Here is a 22267-nt window from a genome sequence, read left to right as displayed (position 1 = left end):
GGAGCTCCAGCAGCCACTGTAGCAGAGCTAAGGCAGGAAAAGCTACAGAAGTGCTCAGGGTCTTCCCTGGGATGCCAGAGTCACAGAGCAGCCAAGAGATGGTGATGGATGCGTTCCAGGAACAGGTGGCAGAGAGCCCAGGCCATCTCTTCTGCCCCGTAGCCAGGGTCAAGTGCTCCTCATCCAGCAGCACAGGCTTGCAGAGGTGCCTGGGCTCCTCAGCCTACAGGAGGCGGCCAATGTGGCTGCAGCGGAGCAGCCTGAAGTGGTACGAGAGCAGTGAAAACGCCACGGCAAGAGAACAGAAGGCACCATAATTGCGACAAGAGTTTGTTCTTCACGAAATGGCAGCACCTTGCTGTGGTGGGTGATGAGCGCCAATGGCAGGGCTGGGGTCTGACAGGAGCCAGGGTGTGCCGACAGCACATCTGCCTTGGGGAGAGCACCCCCAGCCTGGGCTCCCCCTTTGTGGTCCTTGGCACCTGCGGGTCACCTGCAAGGGCTGGGTGGGCATTGTCCAGCAGTTCCAGCTCCCCTGCTCACCCAGCTGCCCCAGCCACAGGCGCTCTCTCTCAAGCCGTGCCATGAAACAGTGCAGTTTTTTTGCTGCGGCATCCCCTTCCCCAGCACTGAAGCACCACGTTCACTCTCCTCACAGGGCGTCGGGCACTGGGAAACACCCCCAGACCACCCAGGCTGACTGCGCTGGGCAGCGTGGTGCTGAGCACAGAGGCTCCCCGAGGTGCTCCTGGCTCTGTCTGAATGGCTGCCACTGGGGCTTCTCCGGGGAGAACCACAAGCTCTGGGACACTGAGTGGAGACAACAGGCCCTCGAAAGGCTCAGTGCCCCATGCCAGCTGCCTCTAGGAAAGCAAAGTCTTGGTGGGGAGAAGGCTCTGAGAAGAAAAGGAGCTCTTCAGGGAGACGGTCACAGGCACCCCACTCCAAGGGTTCCCTTGGGTTCAGGGGCACTGTGGCCCTGACGTCCCTCTGCCAGGACCCTGCTGCAGGCGCAGGGGTGGGACACCACTCGCCACCTTGGTCTGGATGCCTCCAGTGCGTTTTCTTGGCGCATCAGCTCCTCCCAGCATCCAGCTCAGTCACCAGTGATGCTGGAGAGCAGCTGCTGGGCAGACAGACTTGCCACAGGCCTTCAGCCCATCACGGACCTTCTGCTGGGCTGGCAGCAACGATGGGCCAGGAGCTGGGCAGATGCGTGCCCCATTGGGGGATCCCTGCTACCTCCATCATCACCCCCTCCTGAGCGACCAGGTTTGTTTTAAAGACCCTGGCTTCCTTTTATTGCTTCCCCTCTCAGATTGCAGCCGGCTGCACGGGCTATTTTTAGCAGGCTGCCTTCTAAAAATAGCCCCGAGCTGTTTGGAGTTGCGTCACAGAGAGGTAACTCTCTCCATGCGCCGCTTGGCCCCTGTGCCCCAGAAGCGTACAAAAGGAGGCCGGGAGCAGCGGGGTCAGCAGGTTCAGACGCAGCCAGAGGCGAAGGAGGCAGCTGTGCGCTGCCAGCTTCGGTCATCCTGGTGCCGGCACCATGACCATCTTCTGCAGCCACTGCCACAGGCCGCTGCAGGCGGAGACGAGCTGCCTGCCCAGGAGGGGCAAGCAGGCGCCCAGCGCCTTGAAGCCATTCAGGTGAGCTCCCTCCCAACCACAGGGCTGCGATGGCCTAGCTGGGGAGAGTCCCGGGGACAGCTTGCGTAGCGCTCCACAGCCCTTGCAAGGGGCTGCCAGCCGGCGCGTGGGGAAGAGATGCAGGAGCTTGGAGGGGCAGAGGGATTTCAGGTGGTGGAGGGGTAAAGGCAGATGCAATGGGCTGGGGCTCACATTCTGGCACTGGATGCTGTTCCCGTCCTTGCGGGGTTTAGGGGGGCGGTCCTGTCACTCAGGCTCCCCCGCAAAGCACAGGTCATCGTCCAACCTGGCCCCAAGCGAGAGGGGCACCAGCCACACCAGCAGTGTGTCCGTGAGCGCCTCTGCCTGCATCTGTTGCAGCGAAACAGCCACCAAAGTTTGCTCTCCTAGAGGCAGTCAGCATGGGTGCTGAGCCTAGGGGAGCATCTCCACTCCGCGTCCCCAAACCTGCAATTCTCCCCATTGCGTGGGGTGGGGAACGTTGTCCCTCTCCCTCCCGGGACACATCTCCCCAGACGGCTGGCTTTGCAGGTCAACCAAGAGTGCCTCCAAGGCTCGCCGGGACCAGATCAACGTGGAGCTGCAAGTGCTGCGCTCCCTGCTGCCCATCTCCGCGCGGGAGAAGGAGCGGCTCTCCTACCTCCACACCATGGCCCTGGTGTGCCTCCGGCTGCGGGGGGCTCAGCTGTTCCCTCCAGGTACCCACGGCACTGCTGTACCCCACGCTAGCTGGGCTCTGCACAGGGCACTGCTCCTGCCCCGGAACAGCGCATTACCCTCTGCTCCCCCTCCAGATTCGGCTCCTCCTGTGGGACCGGCCCTTGGTGCAGAGCTGCTCTCCCTGCTGCCGGGGTTTCTGCTTGTGCTCTCAGCCAACGGCAAGCTGGTCTACATCTCAGAGAACGTGGCTCAGGTCCTGGGCCTCTCCGTGGTAAGGCCTGCCCGCTGGGCATACGCGGTCACTGTCCCCGTACGTGTCCCAGTGCCTTTACTGCGTGCATGGCACGCTGCTTCAGCAGACGCTGGCCTGTGGCTGCACCGGGGCAGGTGTAGCCTGCGACGACAGCCCCCTCTTTATCAGGTGCAGCTGCTCGCCCAGGGGGACACAGTCTTCGACATTCTAGATGGGCGAGCGCAAGAGGATGTGCGCAAGAAACTCCTCCTCGCCCAGGAGGAGCCTGGCAGAGGTAAGGGAGGCCCTGACTGCCATCACACAGACGCTGACACCCTGTCCTGGCCCTTCGTGGCTGTGGTCAGAGAGCAGGGCCAGCCAGCCCTGCTGCGAGCATAGCGGGGGAGCCCCTGACCCGCTCCGGCCGGTCTGTTTCCCTGCAGAAGTCACGTTTGTCAGCGAGATGCGCACATCCAAAGCCTTCCGGCTGCAGCACGGGGGGAACCGGGCCGTGGCAGTGCACGGGCGCTTCACAGCCCTGCGCTGGCCAGCCTCCCCCTCCACCACAGCCTTCCTGGCCCTCTGCACACCGGTCGCGCAGTTGCCAGCAGACAGCGATGCCGGTTCCCAGGATGATCTATTCCAGAGCACACACATCCTAGACATGACATTTACCGATGTCACGGAGAGGTGAGGGGTGCCTACTCGCACCACAGCCCCAGCCATACATCTCTGACAGCAAGGGTCACTTCCCTTCACCAAGCCTGTGTGCGGGACACAGGCTGGACCCTGTGCAAGCAGCGAGGCTCTCCCAGAAAATTCCCGAGCCTCTTCCCTCTACCGCTGTTCTTTTGCTCTCTCCTCCATCGTGCAACAGCCACTCCTTGCTGACACGGTGCAGACCCTGCAAAGCACTCAGTCCCTACTCCCCTTGTCTTCCCCAGTGTCACCTACCACCTCGGCTACCGCAGGGAGGAACTGATCGGTCAGTCATGGTACAGTCTCCTGCACCCCGAGGATGCTGACCTAGCGGCTGCCCAGCACAGGGCCGTGGGTGAGTGTAAGGCCTGGGAACGCGTGTGTTCTCTGGCTACGTGGTGTGGCTACACCTGAAACCAGCCTGTCCAGGACAACAGAAACAAAGTGAATTTAGTCCTGCCCACTGTGGCTCCCTGCTCTGAAAGGGACAAAGCAGAGCATTGGTTACATGCCCCATAAACTGTCTGTAAGGTCACAGGTACCTTCTGAGCTTGGGAATACAGGCCACCCTGCTTTGCCACAGTGCAGAGAGGAGGGATGAGCCCGCTTTAAGCCCCAGCTTTTTAAGAGGGCAGGACTGTTAGAGACCTGACTCCTCTGCCCCTGGCGTCTGTCCCGCTGGGGCCAGAGCCGCAGACTGACCACAGGCCCCATCAGCGCGGCCTGCGGGGTGCACAGGCATCAGGCCGCTGTGCCCCGCCGCAGGCTAAGGCAGGCCCTTGCCCGCAGCGCTGGGGGCCGGGGCCGCCGCAGGGACAGCAGTGCTGCGCGTCCTGCGCAGAGACCGCACCTGGGCCTGGGTCCGCGTCTCGGCTCGGCGGGACGGCGGGGGCCGCTCCATCACCTGCACCAGCCGCTGCCTCAGGTGAGGAAGGGCTGGAAGGGGGTGTGGGGGGGCGGGCAGAGCCGGGCCGTGGCCCCGGGCCGCTCCTCACCCCCGTGTCCGCCGCAGGCAGGAGGAGGCGGCCTACCTGCGCGACCGACTGCACCACCCCGCGGCCCCTACCGCGGCGCCTGCCGCCGCCTCACCACCTCCACCGCCGCCGGAACGGGAGCTCAGCCTGCTGGCCGCGCAGCTCCGCGCCCTGGCCGACCGCCTCTCGCCGCCCACCGCCAGCCCTGCCTGGGCCCGGCCCTGCCCCGAAGCCCGGCCCTGCCCGTACGACCCCGCCCAGGCCCCCCCGCTGCTGGGCGGTGCCCTGCAGTGGGCGGAGCCCCTCGCCGCGCAGGCGCACTGCGCGCACTACCCTGGACAATAAACGTCCCTTAACCCCCCCCACCCGCCCACCTGTCTCCCTTTCTGCGCCTGCGCCGCCGCTCTTCGCCCTGCCGCTTCCGGTCGCGCATGCGCTCTCCGCCTTCACCGCGCTGCTTCCGCGTTTGCCGGGTGTCGCTGCCGGGAGCGGGCGGCGATGCGGCCGCGTCAGGAGGCCGCGGGGGGGCGGCCCCGGCGGGACCGGGCGGCGGGATGGAGAAGAGCCGCTGCCGCGGAGGAGGCCGAGGCGGCGGCGGCGGGGGGGCGGCGGCCGCTGCGCCGGGGCGCGCCGGCAGCCGCGGAGCAGCCCCTCGGGAGGCTGAAGGCGGCGGCGGGCGAGAGCTCCGGCGACAGCAGCGACGACGGCAGCGAGAGCCTCCCGGGGGCCGAGGGCGCGGAGGAGGCGGCGGAGGCCGGCGGGAGAGGTAAAGGCAAAGGCAAAGGAGTCAGCCAGGCCGCAGCGCGTCTCCCGGCGGGGTCGGGGTGTAGCGGCCGCCCGCTCGGCGGGAAGCGAAGTGGCGAACGGCCGGGTCCCTTCCCGCCTTCCCGCTCTCCTCCTGCTCCGCCCGGGGGACCAGTTCGGGACCAACAGCGGGACCTCGGCGTCAGCTGTTTGGGGGGGTCTCTAGCACAAAAAACGCACAGGGGCCTCTTCTCCCCAGCCCCAGGTGCAGAGGGTCTCGTACACTGTCTCAAGGGCAGTTGCTCTGTGCAGATTTAGAGCTACTGTAGCCTGAAAGGTCCTCAGCAGGGTATACAAACTGGAAGAACCAGGGCTTGTGCAGCGGTAGCACTTGGGTGCAGTGTCCTGGGGCGATTTTTCCCATCTGCAGCAGTGTATGCAATGTGGTTTCCTCATCTTAAAATGATCAAGATGAGAATGAAAATCTTGTTATAGCAATTATAGGTATGTCAGCGTGTGTACCAGAGGCCCTTGAAGAGAATTGTGAGGGAGGGGACATTAGTGTTAAATACATGGCAGCGCATGGTGTGTCACAGGTGTGAGAAATGACTGGTGGTCTTGTGAAAGGAGTCTCCTTGCTGTGTGTGTGGGGCTGTGGGGGAGACAGGCCTTATCCAGAGGCAGGCTTTCAGGAAGAGAACTTGATAAGACAGGGGAAAAAAAGAAAAAGAGCATTTTGTTTTCCTCTCTTAATGGTGAGCTGTGGCAAAGTTCAGAGAGAAGGCCACTTGACAATCACCCTTTCCCTCCCACAGCTGGGTGTGAATGGGAACAGCAATTTTGCTTTTACCATCTGGGCCCTCTATAATCTTGTTTCTGGAACAGAAGTAGTTATGCTATGAGTCCAGTACTAAGTTTGTCTCAATAGGGAATGACTGGGCTGATACAAGCTGTTTCATCAGCCATGTGTTTTTGCATCCTGGACACTCTTTGATGTGCTCAACAGGTTGTATAGTTCTCAACAGGTTCAGCTGAGAAAGGCGTAAGGGGTCTATGTGTCACAGGATTCTGCGGAAGCAAAGGGAAGTTGGAGAGGCTGTGCTGGTCGGCAGGAAATGCCCATGTTACCAGCAGGTAACAGTAGCAACAGGTGGAAAGAAGAGGAAACAATCCCCAAAATAATGTAGGAAGGGAAAAAATGACAAGAGGGAAGATGAAATGGACTATAGAGACAGCACAGAAATGGGAAATTTTATTCTAGGGGAAAAAAGGAATGAAAAAAATGAAAGTGTGAAGAAAGAATGCAATAAACAAGGAAAGTAAGCTAATCCTGTCTTTTAATGGAAAACCCATCAGCTCAGATTTTAAGGTTCATGAACTCTCCTTGTGCAGAGGCCGCGGGCAGGACCAGCCACTCTGGAGCAGGAAGCCAGCAACCTTTTCACACACAGAGCTGCCAAATCTGCTGCCCACTAGTGAACGCCTGTTGGGACTGTTCGCTTTTGCCCAAAACAGATGACTTTTTTTTTTTTTTTTATGCTGATGTCAAATGATGTTTTTATCAATGAGTGGCACATTCAGTCTCCTACAAATAGCTAGTAGGGGGTGTTTCATGGACTGATACTACTGTATGGAAAGCACTTTCCCCGTTAGGTTTTGGGTGGTCAAGTCTGGTCTGGTATCTCATACCAGTATTGAAATATTTCATCAGTGGAAGCTCTGCAGGCCTCCACTCGGTCTGATATATACCAAATCTCTTTTCTAATCCTTCGCTAAATGTTGCATCTTTTTATATGGTGTCTTTATCTCGTTTTCATTGACACCTTGTAAGCCTTTGCTATTTTAACAGTATTGCTTTGGAATTGCAGCCATATGGAGTATTGTAGTGCTAGCGATGTCTTGTCTGCCTTTATTGAATGTTAGAGCAGCTTCCACATCCTTCTTCCTTTCCTTTAATGTTTTCTTCGCCCTTTTGACTGTTCTTGCTCAGTCTTTCATTTGTCTGTCTGGTGATGTTTTTAGTATCCAGTGATACTCAAGTATTTCCCTATATAGTGACTAATTGCTTTATGCAACAGTAACTTGTATTATTAGCACAGATTTTTCCTATAGTGCAGCAGTCTAAAGCTATCTGCACTGAATTTAAACAGTGTGGTGGCAGATGCTCTTGGCCAAGTCCTAGAATTTATTGTTTTTCTTAAGTCCCTGTGAACCCCAACAGCATGATTGCTTTAAATTGCTGAGCTGCTTGGCGCTCGGCTCTTGCCTAAATGCGGGCACAGTTTTTTGATCTGAAGGTGGTTTCAGGTTCTGAGCAGGCAGGTGATAAGTGATGGCACAAGAGTGACACGGGAAAAGATGGGGGACCTGAAGGAGATCCGAAGGGGTGACAGTGCTGTGGTCCTGTGTGAGGGATTTCAGTGATGGTCTTTGTAGGGCCATTGTGGGAAATTACAAGCTGCACACAGTTGTCAGAACGGGACCTCGGAGAGGGGAGCTGGGAGGGTTGTTATCTCGGAGAGGGGAGCTGGGAGGGTTGTTATCTCGGAGAGGGGAGCTGGGAGGGTTGTTATTGAGCAGGGTGTCGCTGCTGTCCAGGAACGCTGTTAGCCAGCACGGCACGTACTTGGCAGCCTTGCTGCGTGCGCTGGCCACACGTGCACCAACACCTGGCCAGTACTCTGCCACTGAATCTGCTGAGGGGATAAACAGAGGCGGCTCGGAGCGGAGGAGAGAGAAAGGACCCAGAGTTCACTCTGCGAACAACAGGGGATGCCCTGAAGGTGCTGCGCCTACCTCCCTTCTCTGCTCTGACCCCGCTGATCATCATCCTCCTGCTCAGCGGTGCCTCCGGCTTAGTCAGGGTGGTGAGACTCTCACAAAGGGAAAACAATACGCTGGTAACTGCTTATACTAGGAACTTAACTGCTTATGCTGGTAACTGCTTATGCAAGGCTATAATAGAGCAATAAATACTGTTGTGCTTTTAAATATCATATGCTGGGTGAACTTTGTGCATAGGAATCCTGTGAACCGGTTACAGATCCCTAAGTAGATAGGGAGCGAGGGTGTTTGTGGGAGCCCGTGCACAAGAGGATATCAAACTGCAGTAAGATAAGTGGTAAGGGTCTTTTTGGGAAGCAGTGCCATGAAGTAGGGCTGTATTCACACTTCCTTTGTCCCTTGTGTGGCAAACTGGATATACAGTGTTCCCTTAACCCCCCTCAGAGGACTAATGAGTGCTGGCAAAGCAGAGTTCCTGGGTGCTCAGAACAAGCAAAAAGAAAACATTTCTTGAGGCAGTGCTTGGGTATGCTCATTATGTTTTCTGGATGATGTGAGTGGATTCTGAAGCAGAAAGTCTTGGTTATTGCCAAATGAGAGTGACTAGGATGATGAGACCATGCTCTGAGCCAGTGTGACCTCACATTGCTTCTTGGATTTGGCAGCAGATTTTGGCAGAGCATGCAGAAACCTTGTGTCATGGGGCACTGTATTGGGTTTGCGTGGCAAGGTTTTGCTATCAGGTGGTGGGCTACAGGGATGGCTTCTGTGAGAAGATGCCAGAAGCTTCCCACATGTCTCATTAGCTCAGCCTTGGCCAGGGCCTCTACCAGCAACAGTGGGAGTACCTCTGTGTTAACAGATTTAAGAAGGAGGGAAAAAACCACCTGCACAACAGCAATTGCAGCTGGGGAGAGGAATGAGAATATGTGAGAGGAACAATTCTGCAGGCACCAAGGTCAGTGAAGAAGGAGGAGGAGGTGCTCCAGGCACCAGAGCAGAGATCCACCTGCAGCCCATGGAAGACCCCACGCCAGGGCAGGCAGATGCCCCAAAGGAGGCTGTGGCCCCTTGGGAAGCCTGTGCTGGAGCAGGCTCCTGGCAGGACCCATGGACCTGTGGAGGGAGGACCCCATGCTGGAGCAGGTTTGCTGGCAGGTCCTGTGACCCTGTGGGGTCTCACACTGGAGCAGTCTTTTCCTGAAGGACTGCGCCCCATGGAAGGGACTCACACTGGAGAAGCTTCTGGAGGACTGTCTCCCGTGGGTGGAACCCCACGCTGGAGTACGGGAAGAGGGTGAGCAGCAGAGACAAGGTGCAGTGAACTGACCACAACCCCCATTTGCCATCCCCTGCACCACTGGAGAGGAGAAGGTAGAGAAATAGGGAGTAAAGTTGAGCACAGGAAGAAGGGAGGGGTAAGGGAAAGGTGTTTTAAGATTTAGGTTTTATTTCTCAATATCCTACTCTGATTGGTAATAAATTAAATTATTTTTCCCCAAGTTGAGTCTGTTTTGCCCATGGTGGTAATTGGTGAGTGATCTCTCCCTGTCTGTATCTCTGCCTTTCTCAGAGGTGTTGAGCAGACAAGTGCCACCCAGGTGGTGTTTGCCAAGAATTTCTCCTTCAGAAGGGAGTCACTGCAAACCTTCCTCTTCCTCCTTGTCCCACCATCATCCCGAGAGCAGAATGAGCATATCAAAGTGCTCCTTTAAAAAATGTTTTCTGATTGCTAGTCCTGTACACCCAGAGGTGTAAATCCAGAAAGAATTGTTGACAATATTTTTACATTGTGGTTATAAGAAGTGTTAAAGATTACTTTCACTGAAGGATATTAAAGAAACCTAGCAAAAGAAAATTGCAGAATATCTTGTGCATTCATCAGCACTTTGGGTAGAATTGGCTTTGCTGTTTCTTCTGTTGTTTTTGTTGGTCTTCTAGTCAGCAGTCAGAGGAGAGAAGGAATATTCTATGAAACACAAGATGTAATTAACCCTGTGGGGAGCTCGCAGCAGGGCTAGAATATGCATCTGCTTTTTTGGCATTGTGGGGTTTTGTTCTCCCCCGGTGAATCAGGCTACAAGCCTATTCCTGTCGGTAGTGAGATGGTGAAGGCTGAATGTCTGGATTGCAGTAGTTCACTGGCCTCTGGGGTGCTGAGGAGGCTCTGCCGTGGGAATCGCTTTGTTGCAGGCTGAGCGGAGCTGTGGTGGATGTGCAGCAGGAGACTGTCTCCGAGTCTTGATAGATGGGAGAGGACACATGGTTTTCCTGCACCTTTTGGCTGGTCTCGTGGTGTGAGAGATGTGATGATGCCCATTCAAAGCCAATGAGACAAGGACAGTCTGCTGAAGTGAAATAGTCAGGACTGAGAGGTCACCTCTCAGAATTTGCAATGGGGCCAAGATATAGCCCAGTGCAGAGCTCGTACCACTCTTTATACAAGGTAAAAACCTTGAACTGATCTTGTGCATGCTACCAAGTGGAGAGAGAAGCAAAGATGTTCTGGGGAGAGGGGCAAACTATTTTGGTGCTAAAGACTGCAGTGATTAATCAAAGGCTGAGAGATGCAGTGGCTTCTTTCTGACATGCGGTGCCATAGGAATGGCACCGCTATACTTGTGTCACTGTCTCAGGCTCTGAGACATCCCTCTTGGTGGAATTTTGGGGTGGGAAGCGCCTTGAGAAGCTATTTGGTTCAAGTGTGCCCTGCGCTCTCTTTCAGATCAAGCTCACGTTTCTTTTGAGGAACTACTGCGGGTGCAGAGTGATACGAGAACGAGAGTGCGCAAGCAGGTGACCAGTGGGAAGAAGACTACAAAACCTACCAAAGCTACAGTGAAGCAGCAACAAGGCAAAAAGGGGTAAAGATGTTCTTTTGTGATCAGGAAAATGTGCATGTGTGCTCTCAGCACTCCAGAAGTTATGCCGGGAGCTCCTCACAGTGTTGCCGTTGCCTTGGAGCTGGGGTAGATCTCCTTTAAGGTGCTACACAAGAATGCCTTTGTGTTTCATTTGGGAATGGTCTGTTGCTGTTTCAGAGCTGTGTGTGTCCTATCCTGTTCAAATCCCCAGCAGCCGCTTGTTACTTGACAGTTAAATTGGCACTCAATTCCTTTACACCCTCTGTATTAAGGCACTTTTAACCCGTGGCATGATATGCTTCTCTTTTAAGCTATATGGTGGTGCTTTACCTGTGTCCCCTGGGCCCTGAAATAGTTAACCTGCTGTTTTCCAAACCCCTTCCACCTTATCGGCATCCTCTGCCTGGCTCCCACTTGCTGGAGTTGCAGTGAGAGCCAATTGTTCTGGAATTCCATTCATCCTTCTGCTGTCTCATCTGTGGCTTGTCTGTGTTGATTGTCCTTTTTCCCCCCTCTCCAGAACATAAGTCACTGGCTTTTTTCCTGTCCTCAGTGGTCTTTACATCTCCTATTTTCATACTCTATAGGTGCTATTGATGTTGTGGCGACTATAAAATGTATTCAAGAACTGTCAGATCTTTTTACAGTCCTCCATGGGCCCTGGTAACAACTGTTGTACCATTACTCTTTATTTGCAGTAGTTAGCTGGTTTTCAGTCCTCAGAGTCGTATTAAGTGATTTGAACAGGTTTCCTCTGTTACACTGGCATTCCCTAACCTATTTCTGAATCTCTGCTGAATATGTGTTTCTTCTGTCGGAAACAGGTGGTTAGAATAATGTTTCTGCTTTAGCTTTTACCCAAGAGTCTGGGAGATTTTGTGTAGTGCAACATCTTTACATAGTGTCTCTATTTATGCCACGGGGTTCGCATAATTCTGTTTTTATTTAATTCCCCTAATCCTTTAAGTGATGCATCACTAAATCCCACATGCTGTTTCTCTCATGTTTTTGTTATGGAAAGGACTTTGTTAAAAAAAGGACTTTGGGGAAATCTGCTAGAACTGAGCTGGCTTCAGCAATGCTGCGTAAAGCTGACTTGAGAGCATTGTACAGGTTATGTAGCCACGTCGGTGGACATGAAAATACACTGAATTTGTGGAATTTGGAAAATTTACTTATGCCTGTGGGGTTGTTTATGCTCCTCCCACAGTGTCATTGTGTTCCTGACTGTAGGTGTAATGCCCACATTGTGGGTACTCTCAGCGGGTGGTTCACAGGTCTTTTCATATTTCTAATAACTTATCTGGTTTACTGACAAATTGCAGGACACATCATTCAAACAATATGGGGAGAGTAATACCCTGTTTTCCCACCTTATACTGTCCCCCTGGTACACGTAAAGCATCAAGCTCTGGAGGCTTGTGTTTGCTTAATTGGTTGTCACCATGGTCCTGATACACTGTGAAATCTCTTTTGGGATGTGTACGTAAACTGTACAGCCCTTATTCCTGGGGGCTGACCTTTACTTGTGTTACGGCATGCTTTCTTGCTGAGCCTGGCCGCCGTAGAATTGACCTGTCTTTGTAATACCAGGTCAGCGCAGAAATCTTCAACTTTAATCTCACCTTCCAGTGTATTAGTCAAGAGTGGATGAGTTGGTGGGCCAGGAGTAGATGAGGGTTGCTACATGATGAATGAAAACATGGAGAGGAATAACTGAGTACGACATGTTTACTGATGCACATGGTGGGGTTTTACTTGACACAGTGGGGCTGTATCAAGTTCTCTGTAGGATTGTTTTAACCACGCATTTGTAGGTCATTTGGTTGTAGTAGCCCAGTCTGGCTGTTGACTGAGTCACCTCTTTGCTCTCTGTAGGTACCATGGTGAGGATTGAGGGGAGAGTCTGCCTTTTCAGCAGTGTGCAGTAATGTTCCCCTGAGGGTCCGGCTAACCTCCTGACACATTGACCTGGACCTCATTCTGTCCTCTGCTCCTCTTAAGTACATTTTTCTCTTTTTCAGGCCATTGGAGATGTCTGCCAAAAAGCCTGTACCTTTTCTGCGACAAGTCATTTCTGTTACAAAGAAGGTGGGTGCTCCCCCTCAGCTCAGGAGCTGACTTCCCTTAGCAATACTGATAGGGCACAGACATGGTGATGGGGCTGCTGAAGATGACACAGGCTGTTTCTGGAGGGTAGGGCTTGAACCACTGTCTGGTGAGCACTGGTACTGCTAGCGTGTCTCTGGGGAGAGCAAGAGATTGGGCGCAGGACCAGCTGCTCTCTATAACCTGCTGCCCTGCAGAGCTTGACGAGTAACTCAAACATGTGAGACCCAAGCATTGCTGGAAGACGTAATGGCTGTCACAAATGGCAGCAGCACTCAAGCTGTGGTCATTGTTCAGTACTCATCACACTCTAAGTTCAAATGTCCATCTAGTTTCTAATCTGAATATAATTGTGACTTACCACTGCTGAATCATCTTAATATGTTAATTTTCACAGTTAAAGAGATTTCTTTCTGTCTCTCTGTTTTTGTATGACCTGATGCAGGTAATCTGTGAAAACCTAGATAGGTTTGAATTCCCAGATCCATCACCTTGACAACACGTGTTCAGCCAGCTCTTGGTCTGGGAGTTGCAGGTGTTTGGAGGCAGCACTCATCCTGCTGTTCCTTGAATTGGCTCCTCCTGGGTGGTGTACTTGCATGTGGAAATGCCTGTTGTATGCAGGCATGATGACTTTGTGAGAGACTGTCGCCTTGATTACTGGATTCAGTCCTTGCTAACTGCAGATGTTTTCAATGGTGGGTGCGTAATATTGCTAGTAAAAAAAAAAAAAAAAGGCAAGGTCTGAGCCATGAGAGGGAGAGTAAGCAGGCTATTAACAGGGTAATCATGGTTGCTGCTCTTACTTTTGCCTTCCCTGCCTTCAGGTCCACAGAGACCCTCGATTTGATGACCTGTCTGGAGAGTATAAGCCTGAAATATTTATGAAGACATATAGCTTCCTGGACAGCATCAAGAAGCAGGAGAAGGAGGTGATGCTGCATGCCTCTTCCTTGGCCAGAAGAACCTTGCTTGGCAGGGACAGCTTCTGCAAAGCCCTCTCACAGTGGAGGTGGCAGGCAGGCAGTGACGCAGCTTTCTGCTCTCTTTTTCAGATGGTTCAGAAGCAGCTGAAAAAGTGCCGGAATATGGAGCAGAAGGAAAAACTCCAGCAGCTGCTGAACCGCATGGTGAGTTCAGTGCAGCATCTCCTCCTTTGTGAGGCAGTGCACTAGAAGAAAGGATGTGTGACCTGAGGTCTGCCTAGACACTTGCTGACACAGGCCATCCTTTCTGTACAGACACAGCAAGAACAGGCACAGAAAAAACAGCAGAAATTGAGAGAGAAGGAGCTGTCTTTGAAGAGACAACAGAGGGAATTGGCCAAGCAGGGAAAGAAACCCTTCTTCCTAAAGAAATGTAAGTACTCAGTGTGAACATGCTGCAGGAAGACCTAGAGGGAGTACTGCTGAGAGGACTCCAAGCACTGGGAGTTGTCCATAATATTCCACGGAGCTGTGGAGGGATTGTTCTAGTGCTGGTATGCAAGGGACAAGCCAGGCCTGGAGCCAGGGAGGGAGAGGTGAGAAAGGGCTGCTCTGTAGAGATGATTTGTGCTTCAGTTTAAAACCTTGCTTCCCTCTCCTTGACAGCTGAGAAGAGGAAATTGGAGCTAGCAGAGAAGTATGCAGAGCTGAAGAGGAGTGGAAAGCTGGAGAGCTTCCTGAACAAGAAGAGGAAGAGGAATGCCATCAAAGACAAGCGCCGTCTGCCCTCACAGAAGAGCTTGTGACTGCTGGACAGACGTGCTGGTGTCTGGCACTGGGATTCACTCTGCCCTGGCCAGGCCTGGAAAATGGCCATCCCTCTTCCCAGTATCTGCCTTGCACTGTACAGTGATGCTGTTAGGCAGCAGAGCAGAGGCTGAACTGAAGGAAATTGTGCTTTTTGTGGCTGAAATGTCCTCTTCGCTTGTGGTGACAAGTCTGTCAGGCAGATGCACATGGTGTTGACAGCTGTCTCTGTCTTTGCTCCTGCTCATCTCTCCTATTGGCTAGGAGGGCATGAGCCCTACCCTGCACTGTCGGCTCTACTCCAGGTCCTATCAGACACCAACTCAGGTGGGAAATGGCCTCAGGTGGGAGGGCTCTGGTACAGTGCCTGCAAAGAGTACTGACTAGTACTGACTTCAGACCAGGTTGTCCAGGGCTTCTTCAGTGGGGTCTGGGAGTGTCCAAGGACAGGTGCCACCGCCTCTCTTGGCCTCTGCTCCACTGCTTCAAGTTCTCAAGATGAAACTTGGGTTTTTTTTTCCTCCTCCAGGAAACCTGCCTGGTTTCAGTCCATAATCGTAGGTCTGGGGCTGGGGCAGGGGGAAGGGGTGCTGTTAGGTCTCCCCAAAGCCTTCTTTTCCTGAGCGTGAATAAACCTTTTTCCCTCACAGTGCTCCTGCCTCTGACAACTTTCACATCCTCAGCTGGAGTCAGCCCAGAGGACCACCGTCTGTCTTCTGGGGACCCAGCCTGGGTGCAGTATCTGGGTGTAGTCTCACAAGTGCTGAGTAAGGGAGGGATGATCCTGCTGCACTCTGGTGATGCAGCTCCTGGTGTGTCTGGCCTTCCTTGCAGCCAGGACAGGCTCCTGGCTCTGCTCAGGTGCTGCTGCCTGTGATCTCTCCAGCTGGGCTGCCTCTCCTCAGCTTCTCAGGGTGGCTGTTTCGGGGCTATTAGTGCTTCTAGGAAACTGATTCTATATGAAATAAAATACCTCAGTTTTCCTTTATTCCCAGTGTCTGTGCTGTTACACTGGAAAGTGAATTTATGGGGAGTTCATGCCTCTCTCCAGCATCACATTTGACCACTGGCTCTCTTGTTTCTCCTTACTCCTGACTGCCCCTGTGGCTGTGCTGACAAGGAGGTGATGTGGACGTGACCCAGGTGATCTGTGTCTGACAGGTTGAAGTGAGTGCTGTGTGTAGGCTCTGCAGGGCAGAGTGTGCCCTGGGCGCAGCTGTGCTGTGGGGGTGTGCAGGTGGGCACCTGGTGTGTGGGGCCTGGGGAAAGGTCTCGCAGTGAGCAAGAAACTGAATGATGAGCAACTCCTCCATCATGCCAAGCTGAGGGTGTTGCTGAAGCATCTACCTCCACCGCAGTTCCTGTGGGTAATGTGAGTTCTGCTCTGGTGACAGGTTTTAGCGTAACTGGGGGAAGGCACTAGAAAATGGGATGTGCCACATGGAAATCCTCAGCTGCCTTTAACCTGCATGTGGCTCATTGCTTCCCACTGCGCCTGGCTTCCTCCTCCTTGCCTTGTGATGTGCGATGCAGTGCCTGCTGCATCCTGGTGCCTTCAGAGGAGAGCTAGCGGGGGAGCGGTGTGGCAGCACCAAAGCCCAAGGCCCCTTTGTGGCATCAGTCCACTGGTTTAGGCTCTGTTTTTGATCCAAAGCTGAACACATCTTCCCCTGCACTTTAAAGCAAGAAGGGAAGGCGGCTGAGGCCCGTACAGGCTGGAGGGGGCTCACCCCTGTGTCACCGCTGCCAGAGCCTTGCTGAGGGGCCAGGTGGGAGCAGTGTCCCTGCATCCCCATCCCCAGCTGCTGGTAGGACCTGCCCAACAGGGAGCAAACCTGGTGCACCTCCAAAGTGATCCTGCTTTCCCCTCTGGAGCCAAATGGCTCCCCCCTGCTGAGGCCTGTGTTCCTGCCCGCAAGGAGGACATCCTCACTGGGACGTTGCCTGCTCCTGTTCGACACATTAGTGGTGAGGAGCAAGGCCTGTCTCCCTGCCCGCTCCTGGGGCCAGTACCCCACAGCAGGGGAAGCTCTGGGGCATTGTCCAGCTTGGCCAGTGTGGTGGTGGCACTGGGGCAGGCGGCAGCATGGCAGCACCAGCTCATGGGAGGAGATGCTAGGGGGAATGTGGGGACTTGCTGTGGGTGTCACTGGGCTTGGCTGGCACCTCTTGATGTAACTGCAGCTGGCTGCACAGGTGCTGGTGGCTGACAAAGCTTCCACACCTGCACCCCCACCTCAGTGACCCACTCAGAGCCCACCGGACTCTCACGAGGCCCTGCCTCTCCTCTCCCAGCTGCTGGCCAGGAGGAATGGCTTCAGTCCCAGGTGCCTGGATGCTCTCCCCAGGCCTGGGTGGTCACTGAGCGAGTCCCCCGGTGCCAGATGTGCCTTGCAGCTGGACATCCAGGCACCCATGGGAACTCGGGGGACTTGCCTGCTGGCAGGGACACAGACAGGAGGCTGCAGGGCTCAGGTCTTTTATTGCAAAGAGGGAAATACGAAAAAGGACAGTCACCCCTTCTGAGCCCCCCCGGGCCTGCGGCTGGCTGAGAGGGGTGATAGGCAGGGGAGGCCCATGCCTCCTCGCTCCCCCAGCATGGGGACCCTGGCTCGCGCAGCAGGGACCAGGCTGCTGCCAAGCACCGAGCTGGAGACAGAGCCAACCACAGCAGCGGAGCAGGTGACCCGCAGCGTCCCACTGCAGCCCCCCAGCCTGAGCCCTGGCTGGCTGGAGGGCAGTGCTGCATGGGGAGCACTGAGGAGGGAGGGAGCCTGGCACAGGGTAGGGCTGCCTGGCCCCAGACAGACACGGCACACAAACCTGGCCTCTTCCTCTGCTCTGCTGCCCGTCTTGCTCGGGGGAGTGCTGAGGTCCCAAACTGCTCTGCGGCCTTATGGAGGCCCTGGCCATGCGGCCCTCAGCGACCACAGCAGCTTTGCCCAGGGAGGGAGGGAGCAGGGTCGTTACCCTCTGTCCAGGCGGGGAGCTCAGCTGCCCACCTCGTGTTTGCGCGTTCGGTGGCGCCCAGGCTGTGGCTCCTGCTGGCTTGTCACGTGTTGCCCTGGGCCAGCTCCTCAGGGCAGGCAGGCTGGTCCCTAGACTTGTGCAGTCCTGGGGAAGGCTGGGCCTGGGTGCTGTGCTGCAGGGCCAGCTCTGGCCCCTGGGGCGCGTGCTGCCGGTGCCGCTGGTACTGCACAAACGTAGAGACCTTCAGCCCAATGGCCAGCATGTTCTTGCCCATGAAGATGCTGGAGACCCGGGCGTCCCTGAAGAAGACCATGTTGCTGCCTCGGATGAAGATGGTGGTGATGTTGACAGTGAGCATGCTCAGCATGGGGTACAGCATCATCCGGTGCGGCATGATGCCGATCCCTTGCATGCTGATCTCACAGAGGGACACACAAGGGAGGACCAGGAGCAAGATGTAGCAGTAGAAGAACATGATGCCCTCAGCCCAGAGCGGCAGCCCCTTCTTCTGGGGCTCCCACAGGTTGGCCTGGATGTCCAGTACGTCCAGCATGTCCACAATGACCCAGAAGAGGCGGTTGCGGAGATCTTCCTTCTTCTTGAAAGTCCTGACATACTCCATGCGCTCCGTGGCCACTAACAACATGTAGAGGGCTGGGATGCAGATGGAGAGCAGCAAAGTCAGTGCTTTGCGGGCTATGAGATCCAGGCTTTTCCGGTCAGCTTTGTAGTTTTGGTAAACAAAGTAGACTTTGATCTCCAGGACGAAGACATACAGGAACCAGAGGATCATGGCGTAGCCCCGCTTAGCTGTCTTTACCTCTGCCCCAACCCAGATGGCCACGTAGCGGAGCACCAGCAGGAAGCACAGGTCACCCACTGCCACCATGACACAGATACCCAGCTTCCTGGAGCCCTGGCTCTGCTCCACCAGGTAGGCATCCATGAGGACGAGGCTGGCCATGATGAGCACAGTGGAGAGGCACACATGGGGTTTGCTGACAGGTGGTGGGGGAACCATCCTGCACAGAGGAACAGACAGGGCTATCAGGGAGGTGTTGAAATTCCCCATCCCCACCCTTGGGCCCCCTTCTGCCCCCTCTCCCCAGCAACTGTGGATGGCTGAAAGAAGGTGAGGGCGTTCACAGACTCTTTTCCCATCCTATGTGCCTGGTTTGGTTGTTCCAAACTCAGAATCCCAGCCAAAGTGCTTCTGAGACTCCTGGCCAGGCCATGCTGGTGGCACATGCAGGCTAAAACCCAGCTCCTAGGCCATACATGGGGATATGGCAGGGGAGGCTGGAGAGCCTTCAAGCGCTCGGGATGCTACTGCCTCTCCCAGTAGCCCATCATGCTGGTTAGTCTCTGCCACTGGGAAGGGTACATGCCTTGATTTCCATGGGATTTCCCAGCCAGTGGCACCGGTTATATTCCTCCCCCACCAAAGGCACACAAGACCATATCTATGCTTTTAACCCAAGCAGGTCCTTAACCAGTATGATCCAGGACCACTCTCTTTTTAGTCGCCTTTATTTTCATAATGCGCAGCGTGAGGCGAAGGATTATTTTTAGCCTGGCTGTCCTGTGGGGTGGGAGGGAAGAAATCAAGAAATAAGCCCACCATCTTCAGTTTCCTTCAGCCTCACGCTCCCCGAGAGCTCTGCCTACAGCTGTTTGCCCATGCCCACCCTGCCCCAGCATGATAAATCGAAAAGCAGCACCAGCCCACGGCTTCAGGGCAGGAGGAGCTCTGCAACAGGCCCTCAATTTCAGCTGGATGCTCAGCTTTCCCAGGCTGGGGCAGAGCAAAGCAGGGAGCCCCAAAAAGCACCCTGCCAGCCTCGGGCAAGCAGCAGGGCTGCCAGGCTCCCTCCCCCTGCCCGAGCACAGCTGCAGGCAGCTGCTGCCAGAGACGGAGGGGAGGATGGAGCCGGAGCTTCGCTGGGCACGGCTCGGCAGCTGCTCTGGAGGGGAGCCAGCCCCCCGGCTGAAATGGAGGACGAAGCCGGCCGCTGCACGACGGCTGCCCGCACGGAGCCCGCTCAGCCGCACCCGGGCCACGGCAGGGACCCCGGGGGCACCATCCTGGTCACCCGGGCGGGTGGGTGGCACTCGGCCGCGGAGGTCCGGGAGCAGGACGGGGAGCCAGCCGCCTGGCTACCGGTCACCTTTGCGCACCCACGCTCCCGGCACCGACAGCAAGGGCCCCGGGCACAGGCTACCCCAGCTCCGGGGTTTTGGCCGAGTCCTGCGCAGTGGTGCCCGGGAGCACCCCGGCACGCTGAGGGAGGCAGCGCAGCCGAAGCCCGGCAGAGACGGGTGCCCCCACGGGAGAGCGATGGGAGGCTGGCGGGCACGCGTGGATGTGGCAACACCCGGAGCCTGGTAGGCGGCGGGGGGGGTCTCTCCCGGGGTTCAGCCCCACGCCAGGCCCTCGGAGGGGCCGGCCCCCGCGCAGCACCTGCCCCCCTGGGCTCAGAGCGGGCCCACCCCGCCCGCTGCCTCCCGCCACGACAAAGCGCGACCCCCCACCCCCGTGGGCTGCCCGGGCACATGGACACCCCCGGCCCTGCCCGTCCCCAGCCCCCTGCCCGCGGAGGGGCCGCAGCCAGCCCGCACTGGCCGGGCCTGGGGGCGCCGGGAGGGGAGGAAGAGCCAGGCCCTGCCCGCCGAGGAGGGGGCCCGGTGCGGCCCGCCGCCCCCCCGCCCGGGCCGCGCTTACCTCGGGCGGCTCCCCGGGGCGCCGGGGCAGGGCGGCGGCGGCGGCGGCCCCGGGCCCGGCGCGGCATCGCCCGGCGCGCCCCGGCGGCGGCTCTGCGGCGGCGGCGGCGCTTGGCCCCTCCCGCCGGGCGGGCGGGCGGGGACTGCGGCGGCCCCCGCCTCACCCTACCGCCCGGCACCGCCTGCGCCCCTCTTGCGCCGGGCACCTCTGCTCGCCTTCCCCCGACAACCCTGGGGCCGCCTCCCCACCCCGCCCCGGGCACACCCCGCTCCCCTCCGACCCTGGGGCCACATCCTGCACTCCCCCCTCCCGCCAAGCTCCTGCCCCGGCCCCTCGACACTGACCCCCCCCCCTCCCAGGGCCATGGGTGCTCCCTGCCGCAGCCCATGAGAGGCCCCAGAAAATACCTGGGGTACCGGGGAAGCCTGGGCTGGCAAAGGTCCTGCCCGCTGGCTGCCCCCCCGGGCGCACCCGGGACCCCTCCTCGCTGGTGAAGCAGGGCAAGGGCACCCACGCACCTCCGTGACCTGGCACCCAGGCGTGCCGGTCTGCGCGGTCCTGGGGAGCCCCAGCTCCAGCTCCGCAGGACACCGGTAGAGTTGGGCTGGGCACAGCCGAGTGCAGATAAACCAGGCCAGCAAAGGCAAAAGGTTTCCCTCGCCCAGGCAGGCGGACATCCCTCTGCAAACGCTCTTCCATCAGCCTGAGCGGCTTACTGTGTTTAACTCTGAGCTTGTTCCTAATTGATTTAGGTCTTAGCTACACAGGGAAGGTTTTCCAGTATATTTCCACTCTGACTTTGAAGTGCTCACTGTAAATACACGTACTGTGGAAGATAAGGAGGCGCTGGGATCTCTGGAGATGGGCTAAGAGCAAAACCAGGCATAGAGCTGAGCGAGAGGACGAGTGCCGGTCACAGTCACTGAGTGCCAGGAGAAGCGCAGCCCACCTCACCTCCACTGCTGACAGGGTGGCCATAAGTCCCCTGTTGTATCCGATGCCCCGGGGCATCTCGTGTGGCACTTGGAACATAGGAATCCCACCTATAGTGTCCATGACAAATGGAGACACTGAACCAGCATCCAGCTTCAGCTCATGTGTCCCGTGGTGAGCATGGGCTGATTTACGCAGGCAGGTGGAAGACTTGTGCCAAGGGAGCAGAGCTCTGCATTACAGAGGTGCAACGGGGTAGTTTGGCTGTGGGATCATTCTTCTCGTCCAGGAAAAAAACAGCAATCGTCTCCAGAAGGGCTGAAAGAGCAGGAAAACAAAGCAGTCAAAGCAACCTGCCTCCAAAAACAAAAGCGGACCTTGCAACTCAAGCTGAGTGGAGAGCATCATGAGGCACGAGAGGGGAAGCCAGCACAGAAACAAAACCTAGATCTTTCCTGCTGGACACAGAAGCACCAGCTCTCACTCAGTGTCAGGGCAGTCTCTTGCAGGCTCTCGGGAGCAGCAAAGGGTCTCTGTGTGTGGAGGTACTCGGGGGTTGACCACAGAAGAACCCACGTGAGAGAGGTGCTGGAGGCAGCTCCCAAGCAGTGGGGCTAAGGACAAGATGATTCATCCCTGGGCTGGAATCATAAAACCTCTGAGTCTTCACTAGAGGCTAGGACAGGAGGTGACAACATTTGTGTGGGAAGCCGTAAAGAGCTGCTTTAACAAGGCACATAAAAATAAGCAACCAGAGCAAGAGCAGATACTTACGTGCTTCTCTAAAACCCGATGCTGGAATCAGGGTGCCAGAGTTCACATGTGGATGCAGCTGCAATCAGAGACAAAATAGAAGGAAACTGAAAAGGGGTACGCCAGGGCTCCTGGGCAGATAGCTGCTCCCTGGCAGCTCCTGCTGGCTCCAGACGTGGGAGGAAAAAGCACCTTCAGCTTAGCCCTGTGCTGCCTAGGACACCTGCACCCCGTTGTTATTGCTGAACAGTCCCTCTAGGGCAGGGACCGCAACACACCTGGCTGTTGGGAAGAAGCCAGAGAAATCCATCTGTCGCGTTGAACACCCTCGAAGGGGGACTGCAGGAACTGGGGGAAGTTTGTCAGCAAGGAACCGCAAGTAGTGGTGGTGATGGGGAAAAGCTGGCAGTGGCCTGGGGGCCATGCTGAGAGCTTCAGCT

At 56.3% G+C, this 22267-nt stretch overlaps 3 protein-coding genes across 3 annotated transcripts; 2 read left to right on the top strand and 1 right to left on the bottom strand.

Moving 5' to 3' along the window:
* The first annotated feature begins 1041 nt into the window (after positions 1–1041).
* On the top strand, positions 1042–4579 carry LOC147601273 (neuronal PAS domain-containing protein 4-like). The gene is made up of 8 exons (XM_086744288.1): positions 1042–1650; positions 2182–2348; positions 2445–2581; positions 2732–2837; positions 2986–3232; positions 3487–3596; positions 4031–4166; positions 4254–4579. Exons 1-8 carry the CDS (start codon positions 1550–1552, stop codon positions 4558–4560), a joined length of 1311 nt encoding a protein of 436 aa, XP_086600414.1. The 5' UTR covers positions 1042–1549; the 3' UTR covers positions 4561–4579.
* A 115-nt stretch (positions 4580–4694) lies between these two features.
* Positions 4695–15437, top strand: RRP36 (ribosomal RNA processing 36). Its single transcript, XM_086744293.1, has 7 exons — positions 4695–4981; positions 10469–10607; positions 12632–12698; positions 13544–13648; positions 13772–13846; positions 13958–14075; positions 14309–15437. The coding sequence occupies exons 1-7, from the start codon at positions 4714–4716 to the stop codon at positions 14446–14448; spliced, it is 912 nt and encodes a 303-aa protein (XP_086600419.1). The 5' UTR covers positions 4695–4713; the 3' UTR covers positions 14449–15437.
* Positions 15438–16912: 1475 nt separating this feature from the next.
* LOC104473344 (transmembrane protein 121) lies at positions 16913–20215 on the bottom strand. Its single transcript, XM_086744979.1, has 2 exons — positions 20142–20215; positions 16913–18441 (listed from the first exon to the last, which is right to left on the bottom strand). The coding sequence occupies exon 2, from the start codon at positions 18438–18440 to the stop codon at positions 17502–17504; it is 939 nt and encodes a 312-aa protein (XP_086601105.1). The 5' UTR covers position 18441; positions 20142–20215; the 3' UTR covers positions 16913–17501.
* Positions 20216–22267: the final 2052 nt, after the last annotated feature.

This window comes from Chlamydotis macqueenii, chromosome 3 (assembly GCF_036417535.1).
Source record: "Chlamydotis macqueenii isolate bChlMac1 chromosome 3, bChlMac1.mat, whole genome shotgun sequence".
NCBI lineage: Eukaryota > Metazoa > Chordata > Aves > Otidiformes > Otididae > Chlamydotis > Chlamydotis macqueenii.
Note: the sequence above shows the minus strand (reverse complement) of the source record. Positions and strands in the feature narration are given on the sequence as shown.

Bases quoted from the DNA above. Each gene is read 5' to 3' on its own strand.
- RRP36 (XM_086744293.1), top strand. From the start codon at position 4,714: ATGCGGCCGCGTCAGGAGGCCGCGGGGGGGCGGCCCCGGCGGGACCGG. The intron at 4,982-10,468 runs GTAAAGGCAAAG...GCTCTCTTTCAG, and splicing joins GGCGGAGGCCGGCGGGAGAG to ATCAAGCTCACGTTTCTTTT. The intron at 14,076-14,308 runs GTAAGTACTCAG...TCTCCTTGACAG, and splicing joins ACCCTTCTTCCTAAAGAAAT to CTGAGAAGAGGAAATTGGAG.
- LOC104473344 (XM_086744979.1), bottom strand. From the start codon at position 18,440: ATGGTTCCCCCACCACCTGTCAGCAAACCCCATGTGTGCCTCTCCACT.
- LOC147601273 (XM_086744288.1), top strand. From the start codon at position 1,550: ATGACCATCTTCTGCAGCCACTGCCACAGGCCGCTGCAGGCGGAGACG. The intron at 2,349-2,444 runs GTACCCACGGCA...CTCCCCCTCCAG, and splicing joins GGCTCAGCTGTTCCCTCCAG to ATTCGGCTCCTCCTGTGGGA. The intron at 2,838-2,985 runs GTAAGGGAGGCC...GTTTCCCTGCAG, and splicing joins CCAGGAGGAGCCTGGCAGAG to AAGTCACGTTTGTCAGCGAG.